Source organism: Mercenaria mercenaria, chromosome 2 (assembly GCF_021730395.1).
Source record: "Mercenaria mercenaria strain notata chromosome 2, MADL_Memer_1, whole genome shotgun sequence".
Classification (NCBI taxonomy): domain Eukaryota; kingdom Metazoa; phylum Mollusca; class Bivalvia; order Venerida; family Veneridae; genus Mercenaria; species Mercenaria mercenaria.
In genome coordinates this window covers 62359053-62371567 of record NC_069362.1, presented here as the reverse complement: position 1 = coordinate 62371567, position 12515 = coordinate 62359053, and the positions used below count along the sequence as shown (strand labels likewise).

General features: G+C 33.3%; 1 protein-coding gene across 1 annotated transcript in view; it reads left to right on the top strand.

The window, feature by feature from the left end:
* Positions 1–11529: 11529 nt before the first annotated feature.
* The window catches only part of LOC123564135 (synaptotagmin-15-like), a 397543-nt gene continuing 396557 nt past the window's right edge, over positions 11530–12515 (top strand). The window contains exon 1 of the mRNA XM_045357483.2: positions 11530–11692. Coding sequence (XP_045213418.1) covers positions 11653–11692 — 40 coding nt within the window. The 5' untranslated portion in view covers positions 11530–11652. The remainder of the gene's footprint in view (positions 11693–12515) is intronic.

Below are 12515 nucleotides of genomic sequence, written 5' to 3'. Positions count from 1 at the left end.
TATGCTTGCTTTGATATCTTGTCCATGTTTAGGCCTTTCGTCCGTCTGTTTGTCCATCCGTCATTCAAGAAGGCGGATACTGTCACATCTTTACAAGTACATGAGTATTATTCATGAAGTGTTGTAATGTTTAAAAGGAAAAATAATATGGAAAATTGTATAACATTATACGAGATTTTTCGTTTGAATCCAGTATAATCCTTCTTTCTGTCTACCAGTCACAACATAAAAGATACAACTACGAGTACAACTTTAAAAGTACAACATGTACATTTATAACCTGGTTTCAAAATTGACAAGAGGTGGATGCAATGTTTAAAAAAGAGCAATATGGAGAGTGTATCGGACATATTGACTTTGAAGTGTGAATGTTTTAGAAACACAAGCTTATATCTGTAGAGGACTTGATTAATAGTCTTGGCTTTTCTTGTCAATGAATGTAAGACACGCGTAATACATGGTTAACTTACAGTTACCCAGAAGTACCATTTATAGCTTATGACTAATGTGTCTGTACTAGGAAAATAATGCATAAAGTTAAATCTTTTACGTTTGTTCTCCCCCTGAGAATTATTTCGAAGAAAGAACATATATATGTTATTTATAAGAGTATAAAATAAGTAAGAAATAGATTATAAGCTTTGGAATGATATTGTGCTTCTTAAATCTCGCATTTTCTCGCAGTGTCTCCGCTGCAGAACAGTTAAACTATCCGATCAGATATTTATATCATATTATTTGGACTCGAACGCTAGACCTCTCAGACCTAAGACGTACACTAAAACACATCGCTATAAAAGCGGTTTCTATAGCTAAGAAGCGTAAGTGCACACTTTTGTTACAATAACATTTTCAGAGCCTGGACTACTGTTGTATTGTCGTTGTTAGTCCACGACCGACAATTTTGGTGTAAACAAAAAATATAATCTAGATTTTTCAAACTTTCTGATCAGTTGCCAAAAGTTCTCTGAAGTGTTTGCTAGAGTTTAAACGTACTAACTGGCAGTTCCAGTGAAATAATATGAAATCAGGCACTGCCTTAATCGGGAATCGATCTGCCTTTGACTCATCTGAATTGAAATTGAAAATGCATGTTTAAGAAGAATGTGTTTAAGTCATTTCCTTCTACTCTTTGTATTACGGCGGAAATTTCTCCTATTTTAGTAATTACGGCGTAAATTTTCCCTCCTTAGTGACCCTATCACTATTCACCAAGAAGTAAAAGCACCAAGTGCTCGTGATTCTGATTTGTAAACTATTGCACCACTGCATATTTCGTTACCAGTGCTTCTGTCATAGACTAGATGTCATAACTAAATCTAACACAGTAGGCGAATGGCGGAGACAGTAAGATATGCCCACATGAGATTTGATAGGATTTCAATCGTTCGGAAATTACAGTAATAAATTAAATATCTCCCTGCATCACACAATGTCGTTAGCATCCGCTGTCAGTCAAAATAATGACTAAGATCGACTGTAAGGCCTTCATTCCTAGATATTAAGTGCATTGTTTACATTTACTGGTTAACGGTGGACGTATGACAGCCTATTACAAAATACTGATCGTCTATTTGCATATATGAGAGAAAAACGAAAACAATGCAAGGGTAAATAGGAGTTTTAAAGTCGATCATGTCACATTTTATTACTATAAGTTTCGTCTTCTTGCATATAGATTAGGCTTTAGGCGTATATCCAGTTTTTTTTTATTGAACTGGAAGTTACATCAGATTCTATTGTTTCCTTTTGAAAAAAAAACCCAGGCTGCGAAATAGAAATGAACAAAAATCATTGTCATTGTCACTGTGATTCAATACACTATCACTCTTACAATTTTAACTTCAAGATATATTTTAAGCGACTGTAACATTCCATATTTTTAATTGTCAGGCCATACAAGACATCAGAATGAATGCTATTTGAATTTCATAATTTCATCAGTTGCTAACATAATGTCTCTTGTTAAATTATACCTTTTTATTACAACCATCTGACTTCATCAACTTGTAATTGTTAAGGAATTTTGTACATTATTATCTATAAATTATTTAACATCTGGTGCAATAGTTAAATATTTCACAATATTCAGAGTTGATTTTAATGTCGCCATTTTGTTGGGTTAATAGTCGCACCGGCACATTATTTTTCAGAGCAATGTACATGAATATATTAAGCTTTATACATTATTGTGCTTTGTTCCAGAAATATGGACTTTAGATATTCCCAGACCAGTATTACTTGTTAGCTTTTAAGACACTCCAGTACATTATTTGTTGGCCATATGGCGAATTTTCAGCTTTTATCTCAGGCGAGGGCCAGAGCCATAAACGTTCTGTAAGGCAGCTGAATAGCTTCCTCACATTAACAAATTCTAACAATTCTTTAAAGACAAAGAGGCTTCTACAGGTCATTAAAGTTTAAGACCACTATTGACGTTTCTGTAATGCAAGACTAAGTATTTATGTAGACGTGCATGATATTGTTTACAGTGTTCTTTCAGGTTTTAGAAAACATTTTTTTTTTGATTGACAATGTTTATTTTACAGTCAGTTGCAGATTTACTAATAAGCTTTGATAATGTGGCAGTTTAGTCCAATAAGTCCAGGGGTGTTCAAAGATAATCCGTCACAGATCTATTGTAAAGCAATTTTTGGATTTACCTGTATTGGAAAATAAACAGTGTCGATTGTATTGAGGTCAACTGCCACATTATCAAAGTTTATTAGTACATGTATAATAAAAATGTATACAAACATAAAATCATGTTATCTGTTAACAGTAAAATTATATCATTTTTCAGGCAAAATATGTGTAAGACATGTTGAAAATGTTCCGTCTATTTTATTGTCCCTTATTCCGCATTTTCAGTTAAAGTGATGCAAGTGGAATACACTTGAACACAGATAAAAACAAAGATATGTAAAAACTATTTGAGCCGCGCCATGAGAAAACCAACATAGTGGCTTTGCGACCAGCATGGATCCAGACCAGCCTGCGCATCTGTACAGTCTGGTCAGGTGCCATGCTGTTCGCTTTCAAAGCCTATTGCAATTAGAGAAACTGTTAGCGAACAGCATGGATCCTGACCAGACTGCACGGATGCGCAGGCTGGTCTGGATCCATGCTGGTCGCAAAGCAACTATGTTGGTTTTCTCATGGCGTGGCTCATTTATGATATTGTACGTTGATAATAATGTTATAATTCTGCGAAATCTCTTTTACTGTTTCAGGAATGTCGTAACTTGCGTATCATTTAAAGTGGTTGATCAGCTCCTTGCCAAGTAACGCCTTTGTTTGAACTTTTACATCTGCTCATTTAAAAATGTTTCTGTTCATAAAACGCTTTATACAATTTTAATTTTTATTGAAAGTATTTTGAAATAAATTCGAGTATCCTATCCTTGTTGGCAAACGAAAAGTTATTTTTGTATAAGCATATATTATGTAAACATATTTTCCCTAAGAAATGATATTGATATAAAAATTGTATAATATATTTGTCAAAAATAAGGTATCAAAATGTATTAAGTCGCCATATCGATTTACTTTAAAATCCTAACACAATGCTCTCGTAGAAACTCGTTTAAGGATGTATGATTATATGACATACAATGCAATAAAAGATACAACATTTCTGATTTCTAGATATAATAGTAGAACAATAACAGTTTAACTCAGTCAAACTGAGTCTACAATTAATTTGCATGACCTGCATTCTATAACATATAAAGAAACCTATTTTAAATAAGATGTTGTTTTGACATATATCCAAGTAATAACATAAGTGCAAAAATGTCTTTTTCTGATTGATAAAGAGTATTTTAAGATGAATACATAAATCATAAGATATGGAAGTTGTGAATATTATTTTAGATTAAACTATAAATAACCTGCTGTTAATTATTCTAATATTCTAACACGAGTTTGCGTTGTTTCGCATCATTTCCAGATCCTTGCACTCTTTACTATACAAAGACCTGACATTTTGACATATTCTGAAGGTATTTCCTCTTCTGAGATTTATATTCAACATACATGTACTTGGCAATTATCACAGTAATACGGTATAGATTAACGTTTTGGCAAATGTCGAGCTAAAGAAATGTTCATCATAAAGATATACTATGTAAGCGTCCATGTAATACATGTTGTTGTAATTCTATTGCTTAATGTCATTTACAAAATAAGTGATAATTTTAGTTATTTTGCCAGGTAAAACAAAAACCTGGTTTCTTGCACAGCAGACTGCGTATTTCGGCGATTTAACAATACAAGCATAATCCATCTGACACCCCTTACATACCGGATGTTTCTCGTGCTGTTAATGACGACTTACCCTAGAGGTGGCTTTTCCCATTGGCATGTACGACTAGTGACAGATTATGTTGTCATTACATCATCTCCGAAAATAGGGGTTTCAAATTAACTTGCGAAAACGTGTTGTCTCTAAACCTGGAATATAATGATTAAAGATCAAACCTTTTTCATACTTAACAATTTCACATTTTATGATTCTTAAAAAATGTCGTGAAAAAGTTATGATTTCGTGAAGTTCATGATTTCATAAATCACTTTTTCACGCTTAATGAAAAAATCCTGATGTCATTTAAAGTGAAATCGTGAAAATTATTACTACGTACTTAACAGTTCCAAGTGTGAAGTGTGAAAATTATTGTGCAACGGTGACAGAAAAAAAATGAGTGTGATGATATAGAAATAGTATCTTAACACTAAACTATTAGAGAAAGAATCTGAAATTTTAATAATGAAAACATTTGAAAAAATTACTGCGAGAAGAACTTATCTGACTTAAAATAGTTGTCAAATACATGCATATTGTACGGCAACAGTATTTTTTTCATGTATCAGATCCATTATCTTAGCAGACTTTTATATATAATGATATGTGTACCATATCACACAACATTATGTAAAAGCAAGAAAAAGCTATTCAATGATTTTCTTGAAAATTGAAATTTGATGAAACGAGTGATACAATACAGATAGTTCAGTGTTCCTTTTAAGTGGTGTCATAAAGGTGCAAGGACAAAGGTTGAATTATCATTTGTGTAACTGATTGATCTCTAATACTATATCAAGATGACACGACAGCATTGAAGGAGGTCTAATAATGAAGTTGTTCCCTCTGTCAGAAGGAAATGAATGAGACCATGTAACATAATTGACATAGAAGTTTCTGATGATATGAGTGTTTCTTTGACAAACGAAAATGAATGAGAAGAAATGGTAGCATTGACATTGGGAGTGAAACCAGACAATTTTAATGCTACCATGACAGACTGAAAATAATGTAACAATACGACAGCATTGAGGGGAGGGAGTTATAATGCAGTGTTACCGTGACAGAAGGAAAGGATACTGTCAAAGAAAGGCTAAGAAAAGCAAACAATCAATGCCCTTTCGGAACCTAGATTGCATTCAGTGTAACTGTAAAACAGAATTCCGCTTAAGCAGTTGCTATGGGCGAGAGAGGTGAAACATATTCCATAACCTCACATAAATGGACCCATTCAGCCAAAGTCTGCTATCAGTTTACTTGTTTGCATTCTATACTGCTGTTTTGGGACTGCCAGGGCGAGCCCTGTCTTTAAGGCCTACCGGTCCATTTAGATTTACGCACCCACCTGTAAACAGTTTTCTCTGATACTGAAGACCTTCCAAATGACGTATACAATTCACTTAATATCTGCCTTGCAGGCATTTCTAAAGAATGTATTTAAATATACGCACTAATTTCAGATTTTTGTTTGCTTTTCATAGCTACATGTTTTTTCTTAGCGTGTATGAACATAACTGATACAAAAATAAATATCACCTAAACGGTGAAACAGTTTTCAATAACGCTTTGCAGGCTTATAAAAAAGTCATTCATTTATCATCTATGTAAAACATGAGTTTCTTGCATGTCAGTCTTCAACGGGAGTTCGCAATTTTCATTTTTATAAATGACTCTCGTAAAGATCTATAAGAAATGTGGACTTCTGTATGCATGATTGGAGACCTATACGGCTGTCTGGCAATACTTGATATATATCATATATTTCCATTTTCATACACAGTTACTTTTCACGCATCAATCATTTATCTTTTCCCTTACGTCGATGCTATAAACATAGTTTTATAGTGATATGCCTAAGCAAAATATTTAAGGTCAGATGGAAGTAAAAAACGAGGACTCTGATTGGTTAAAAAAGAATATGCTATTCCGCGGTGTATATTTACCATGTAAAGTGATCACCAATTGGTGTAAAACATATTGCATGTTTAAAAAATATTTTATTTCATAAAATAAAACTGTAATCCATGATTACTGGCTAAAATAATACGGAATAATGCATTTTGTTTGAGAAATATGCATGTTTTATCAGTAGAGCATTTTCATGAAAAATAAAAAAGAAATCGTTGCCGGACTAGGGGTAACCGAGTTCAAAGAGAAAAAGTGCCCAAAAGTGACGGCCAACATGTACATTTCTTGCAGTTTTTCGATAGTTCTTGGATAGTTCTTTCATCCTGAGTAGGTGGCATTAAAAGTTTAAATGAAAGGAAAGTCCCATGACCGGAAACATAACAATGTGGGCGTATGGAAATTGAGTTGGTTCCATATGACCTAAACGACACCCTGAATTGCTATATTGCCATGCCATGTGGGTGGCTGTAAACAGAGAAATTCACGTTGAATGTGTTTTATTTGCATGATAGTGCCTGTTTTAAAACTTATAAAGCATAAAACATGTCTACACATAGATTTTTCATGAAAATTTGTCATAAAAATGGGACTACTACTGGTACTGGTGTGACGAAGAGGTACTTTTCCGCCTTAGAAAGCTATATTGCAGCGTAGATGCTGTTATATGCATATTTATATAATTCCGCCTGAATTTCAAGTTTATATATGCAAAATTGTGAAAACAGTAAGCAATAACTGGAACAAGATAACTCTGTAAATCGGAAATCCGAGAAATGAATATTATTTGGGAAAAAAGAATAGAAATAGCATTCTTTTTTATGAAAAAGTATAAGCTCAGTGAATGTCTGAAATGATACAGCTGGACCTTGATCTTGTTCATTCATTCTCATACATTTTGTGTTAATTTGTATAAAATTTAGACAAATCTGTATTCGAAACAGTCGCTGATGTCAATTTTACTTTATTTTCTGCACTATTTTCGAAAAATGAAAATAGTGTCTCTTTCAAAGGTTTATTTGAAAGGTAAATAGGGGGCTTTAAAGTTAACATAACTGCTGATTTATTGAAATCTAGTCACGTTATTGCGTTAGCGTATCGCTAATTATGTGAGAAATACGGAATGAACGATATTTCACACTAAAGGGAAACAATTTATCAATCGCGATTGAAAATAGATAATAATACAAATCTGAATTACCTCCCTGTAATAGCAAAAACTTATGTTTGGCTTATTTGTATGGTGTTCCGTTTATTTTGAATGACTTATTGACATTTTTCGTTAGATTGTGTTGACACATTGACAAAAATGCATGGTACTTTCCCTGTAATGCATCTTTTCTTTTACAGAAACTGAAGAAGGCATTAAAAATAGTGGTCATTTGAGAATTTTTTTAATTTTATGCTTTATTTTTATGGACTACATGGACATTTATGTGTCAATTGTTTGTCAGTCTGGTAAAACGTAAATATCTAATGATCACATTACACTTTTAACATGTTCTGCACGTCATTTTTTTCTAATACAGGCTTTAGAGCATCAGCAGTCAAATTCCTACAATTTCTGGACGTCAGGTGCTTATTTGACTGCTCCGTTTAATGTATTTATAGATTTCAATTAATTAATTTTCTTGATTGTACCACTTATTGCTATATATTCGTTCAGTTTTAATTGCACTGTTGCATCCTAATGTTGTCTGGTAGGCGCATAAGGTGCCAAATCTATTAAAACACGCGATTTTGGTGGTGGGTGGGGTAAGAAACAGACCCAACGTAGACAGAAATATCAGCGTATTCATAGAATTTACCCGCAAGCAATTAGACGGGTCATTTATTAGAACGAATTCCTCATTTGAACCATATGGGTAAAATAATAGAGTATAGTGACTGATAGATCATGTTTTTCTTGATTTAAATGAAATATTACCTCTATCTCAGAATACAGGCATGTCCCGCCACCAAACTTCCGCCAGCGATTTTCAGCACATGTGTATCCGAGTAAAAAGGTAATCATATCTCAGTTCATGAATGTTTATTTTATCATTTTGAGCAATATTTTGTTCATATAAAAAGAAAAAATATCACTTTAGGTCATATGGAAGTAACAAACGAGGCCTCTGATTGGTTGAAAAGGTTGGTGTAAAACATATTGGATGTTTATTTCATAAAATAAAACTGTAATCCATGATTACTGGCTAAAATAATATGGAATGAAGCATTTTGTGTGAGAAATATGCATGTTTTATCGGTAGAGCATTTTCATGAAAAATAAAAATCAAAGCACTGAGAGGACTGATGTGGGCAGCGGTTGACAGCTTCTGGTAATAGGCATGAACAGTTAGCTTAAGTTTGGTGATTCTAGTTAAACTACTTTTGATTAATAAGCATTTTCAACCTTTCTTTTACCAAATCAAGGGGTAAAACTCTGCTTTTACTCTGTCAAAGGGGATAAAATACTATATGAGTAAAGGTCATGTGCTTATTGAAAATTAAATCAATAAGCGCGGGTCATTTACCAGTCTTAAATGACCTCCGTATCAAATGTGATCTTAGACCAAAGCATAATCTAGTTTTCTGGCAAAAAAGTTCTATTGTCAATGTGATATTGAACTTTGACCTACTGAACTCAAAATAAATAGGGGTCATTTGCTGGTCATGACAAAGCTTCCGATCTCATGATCCTAGGCCCAAGCGTTCTCCAGTTATCATCCGGAAACTGATTTGTCTACAGACCGACCAACATCCATCATCAAACTTAAATATATACAATATACCCATCCTCCTTCGAATGCCCATATCTCCCTAGTCCCCCAATGCATAGTTGTAATAGGCAAGAAGTCAATAGAAGATAGGAGCAAAAGACAAAGAGACACTAATGTTTGGCTGCGATAGAGATCATCTACTTGGCATGTCCAATCACCCTATGAACAACATTCTGGGTCAAATGGTTCTCAAGTAACCGTTTTCCCTGTTCAGGGCCCTGTGACCTTGATCTTTGATCAAGTGGTTCAAAAATCAATAGGGGTCATCTACGATACATGTCCAATAATCCTATGAAGTTTCAACATTCTGGGTCAAGTGATCCTCAAGTTATTGATCAGAAACGGGTTTCCATGTTCAGGCCCCTGTGACAATGACAGGTGATTTGTTTTTATTTTATTTTGTTTTACAAATGAGATCTCATCTTGGTAAGAGCAGGCTATGAATATATTATACATAAATTACATAGATAAAAGACACTTCAGAATAGTTCTAATTAAAAACTAAAAGCAACCATAAAAGAATATTTACAATGAAATTAAATGTTTCATTCAGTTTTAAAACAACCAAAACAACTACTACTATCTCCAATATCAGCACACGTCATGATCTTCGGGTTGCATTCAGTCATTTTTCAGCTGTAGATTAATATAATATGCCTCATAATCATGGCAATATGCATGTGTTAGTATTGTTATATTTTCTGGTTCTTTGGGATCATGGAGTCCATTCAACATATGTGTAATAGAGTTCTGCTTAAGCCGGTGCTAGGGGGCGTAAGAGGTGTTGCACATTTCATTACCTCTCACGAACAGACTCAATCAAAACGAGTCTGCTATTATTCTTCTTGGTTGCATTCTCTGCTTCCAAAGGATCTTTTTATTGTTCAAATTCAAATATTGAAAATTGAAATTTTTCTAACTTAGTTTGAATGATCTCAAATGATTTCATTGCAGTCTTCCGAATCCCTCTATTGTGTAATTATCCGAGAAGAAATCGTACGCCAGAACGTGAATATTTGGGGACGCAAACACCGCAAATCTACCAGCGATTAAAAGGCGAATTTGGTAAAAATAATGTTTCTTTCTAATTAATTATACCCTTAAATGACACGTCAGTCACAAACATCAGCTGAAATGTAATATTAAATCAAATTGAAGTGCATACGTTCATATTTTCGGGAAACATGTACGAATTTTTCGCCCCCTCTGTTACGGCTGCAAGTATTTTCCTAAGTCGTGCAAATAAAAATTATTTACGTAAATATTATGAAAGGATCGTATCTTTCTCTATGAAAATTAAATAGGATAACACCTCTTTTGTTGATTTCATGCAATATATCTTTCCATAAACCCATTTCTAGCTACAAAGTTCAACGGATACACGGGTGCAATTTTCATGATTTTATCCGAAAACAGAACGCACGCCGTGTTTGTTAGATGTTTTCTGATCATGTGACCAAAACAAGGTCTTTGGTGTTATTATAATAATAAAATTTCGATTAACTTTTCTAGCAGGAACTGAGTTTTAATTTAAAACGTTTACAAAAGACGCAACTTGGTTTTAATACCGATTATAGATCTACGCGAATGGTTCTGAAGTACTATACTATTTTTGTAGGTTATTTATAGTTTATTTTGGTCACGTGATGAAGAATTGTTTTGGTCATGTGATCAAAGCAAGCATGCTCATTTTCATACGCGTTGTTTTTGTTATAAAATACAGATTACGACAAATTTGTACTTAAGCAGTGCATTTGTTTTGATAAAGATGAATCTCAGAAGCTTTCTGAAAGTTAAACAGACTTGAATTACGTAAAATTTATGGAGGACATAGAACTACTTGTTCTTCGGTTTCGGATAAGCCTTTTGACCGTAAATTTGTGGTATGGTAAATCTGTGGTCACGCTTCGCTGCCCAAAAAAATCACTGCCGGACTAGGGGTAACCGAGTTCAAAGAGAAAAAGTGCCCAAAAGTGACGGTCAACATGTTCATTTCTTGCAGTTTTTCGATAGTTCTTGGATAGTTCTTTCATCCTGAGTAGGTGGCATTAAAAGTTTAAATGTAAGGAAAGTCCCATGACCGGGAACATTACAATTTGGGCCTGTGGAAATTGAGTTGGTTCCATATGACCTTAAATAAGTCAAATTATTGAAAGCAATGACATTTTAATGTTTTTTTTCTCACTATTTCCAAATCGTCCCTAGCATTATAAAACAGTCGTAACCAACTTGAAAATAAAAACAACGTTTTTATATAGCCTCTATCAGGTATAGTTGGCCTAATTAGCCTTTATGAATAAAGATATTTAAAATAGAACCATCTGTCTTAATAGATGAATATTATGAATATTATCTAATCGGGTTAAACTATGCGACAAAATATATTTTCTCCATAATCGGTTATCAATGGAACTAATCGTAGAATTTGCCAAGAAACGACAGTTATATTATTTGTACAGTTAAACGGTTCCTCTATCGGAAAATGTCTTTTCCGTAGAGCTTACTTTATATGTGAAACTCCAATGTGCAAAATTTACTATGTTACGTAACCATAATAAAAGGACAATACTCATAAAATATATAATGGGTTAAGTCGTCATTGGCTTTTTTGAAATTGATCAATATTAAGTGTTTTATCATTAGTTTAAAATATTATTGGATACACGATCAGACGTGACAGATATGGCAAATAACAGACACAACCTGCATAAAAAGCCACAAGGTAAATATTTATTTTGAATTAATATCAGTGATGATATTAGTATTTATTTCAGTAGAACCTGTGATTAAAACAAATGAAAAATGCAAATTTACGTGATAATCGATAAATTAATTCAGTTTAAGTAACTGTTATCTCTTATCTGTGTTCTGACGTACATACATCAAATTAGAAAAAAAAATGTTGCTATTGTCTTTATATAAAATTGCAAGATTAATGCGAGATCGAAAGATTAAATAATAGCAACAGTGCGCAGACGATTTCCTATTTTGCCAATGTTTTAACTAAACTGTAATTGCACTTTTTAGGCAATTTCACAGAAAGTATTTCATAAGACACAACCATTTTAGGGGGTTTAAATTAGAGGTTTTGCCAGCCTTTAACTTTAAAATCATTTTCTTCTGAAACAAGCATTTAGTTATATTGCATGCCAGAAATATATCATTCTCTCTGGCATAACTCGTTTTCGATTAGAGCTTTTAGTATGCCATTTATTAGATTATGTGAAATTAAAGTAGAAAATCACATGTACTGATACAAGAAATTATATATTTATTACTCTTAGGTGATGTGACATTTCGCCATGACTTATTACTGATTAAAAAGGTGTATACCAGTTTTCACTTATTGTATCACAATGCTGTTTAATGCGGGCTTTTATAACAGTAAGACAGGCAAATAACCATTCAGAAATATCAGTTGTGGTACAAGCAGCTAACCCTTCAGCAATATTACTTGTGAATCAAGCAGTTAACCGTTAATGGATATTACTGTTGTGATACAAGCAGTTTACCGTTCATAAATATTAGTTGTGATACAAGCAGTT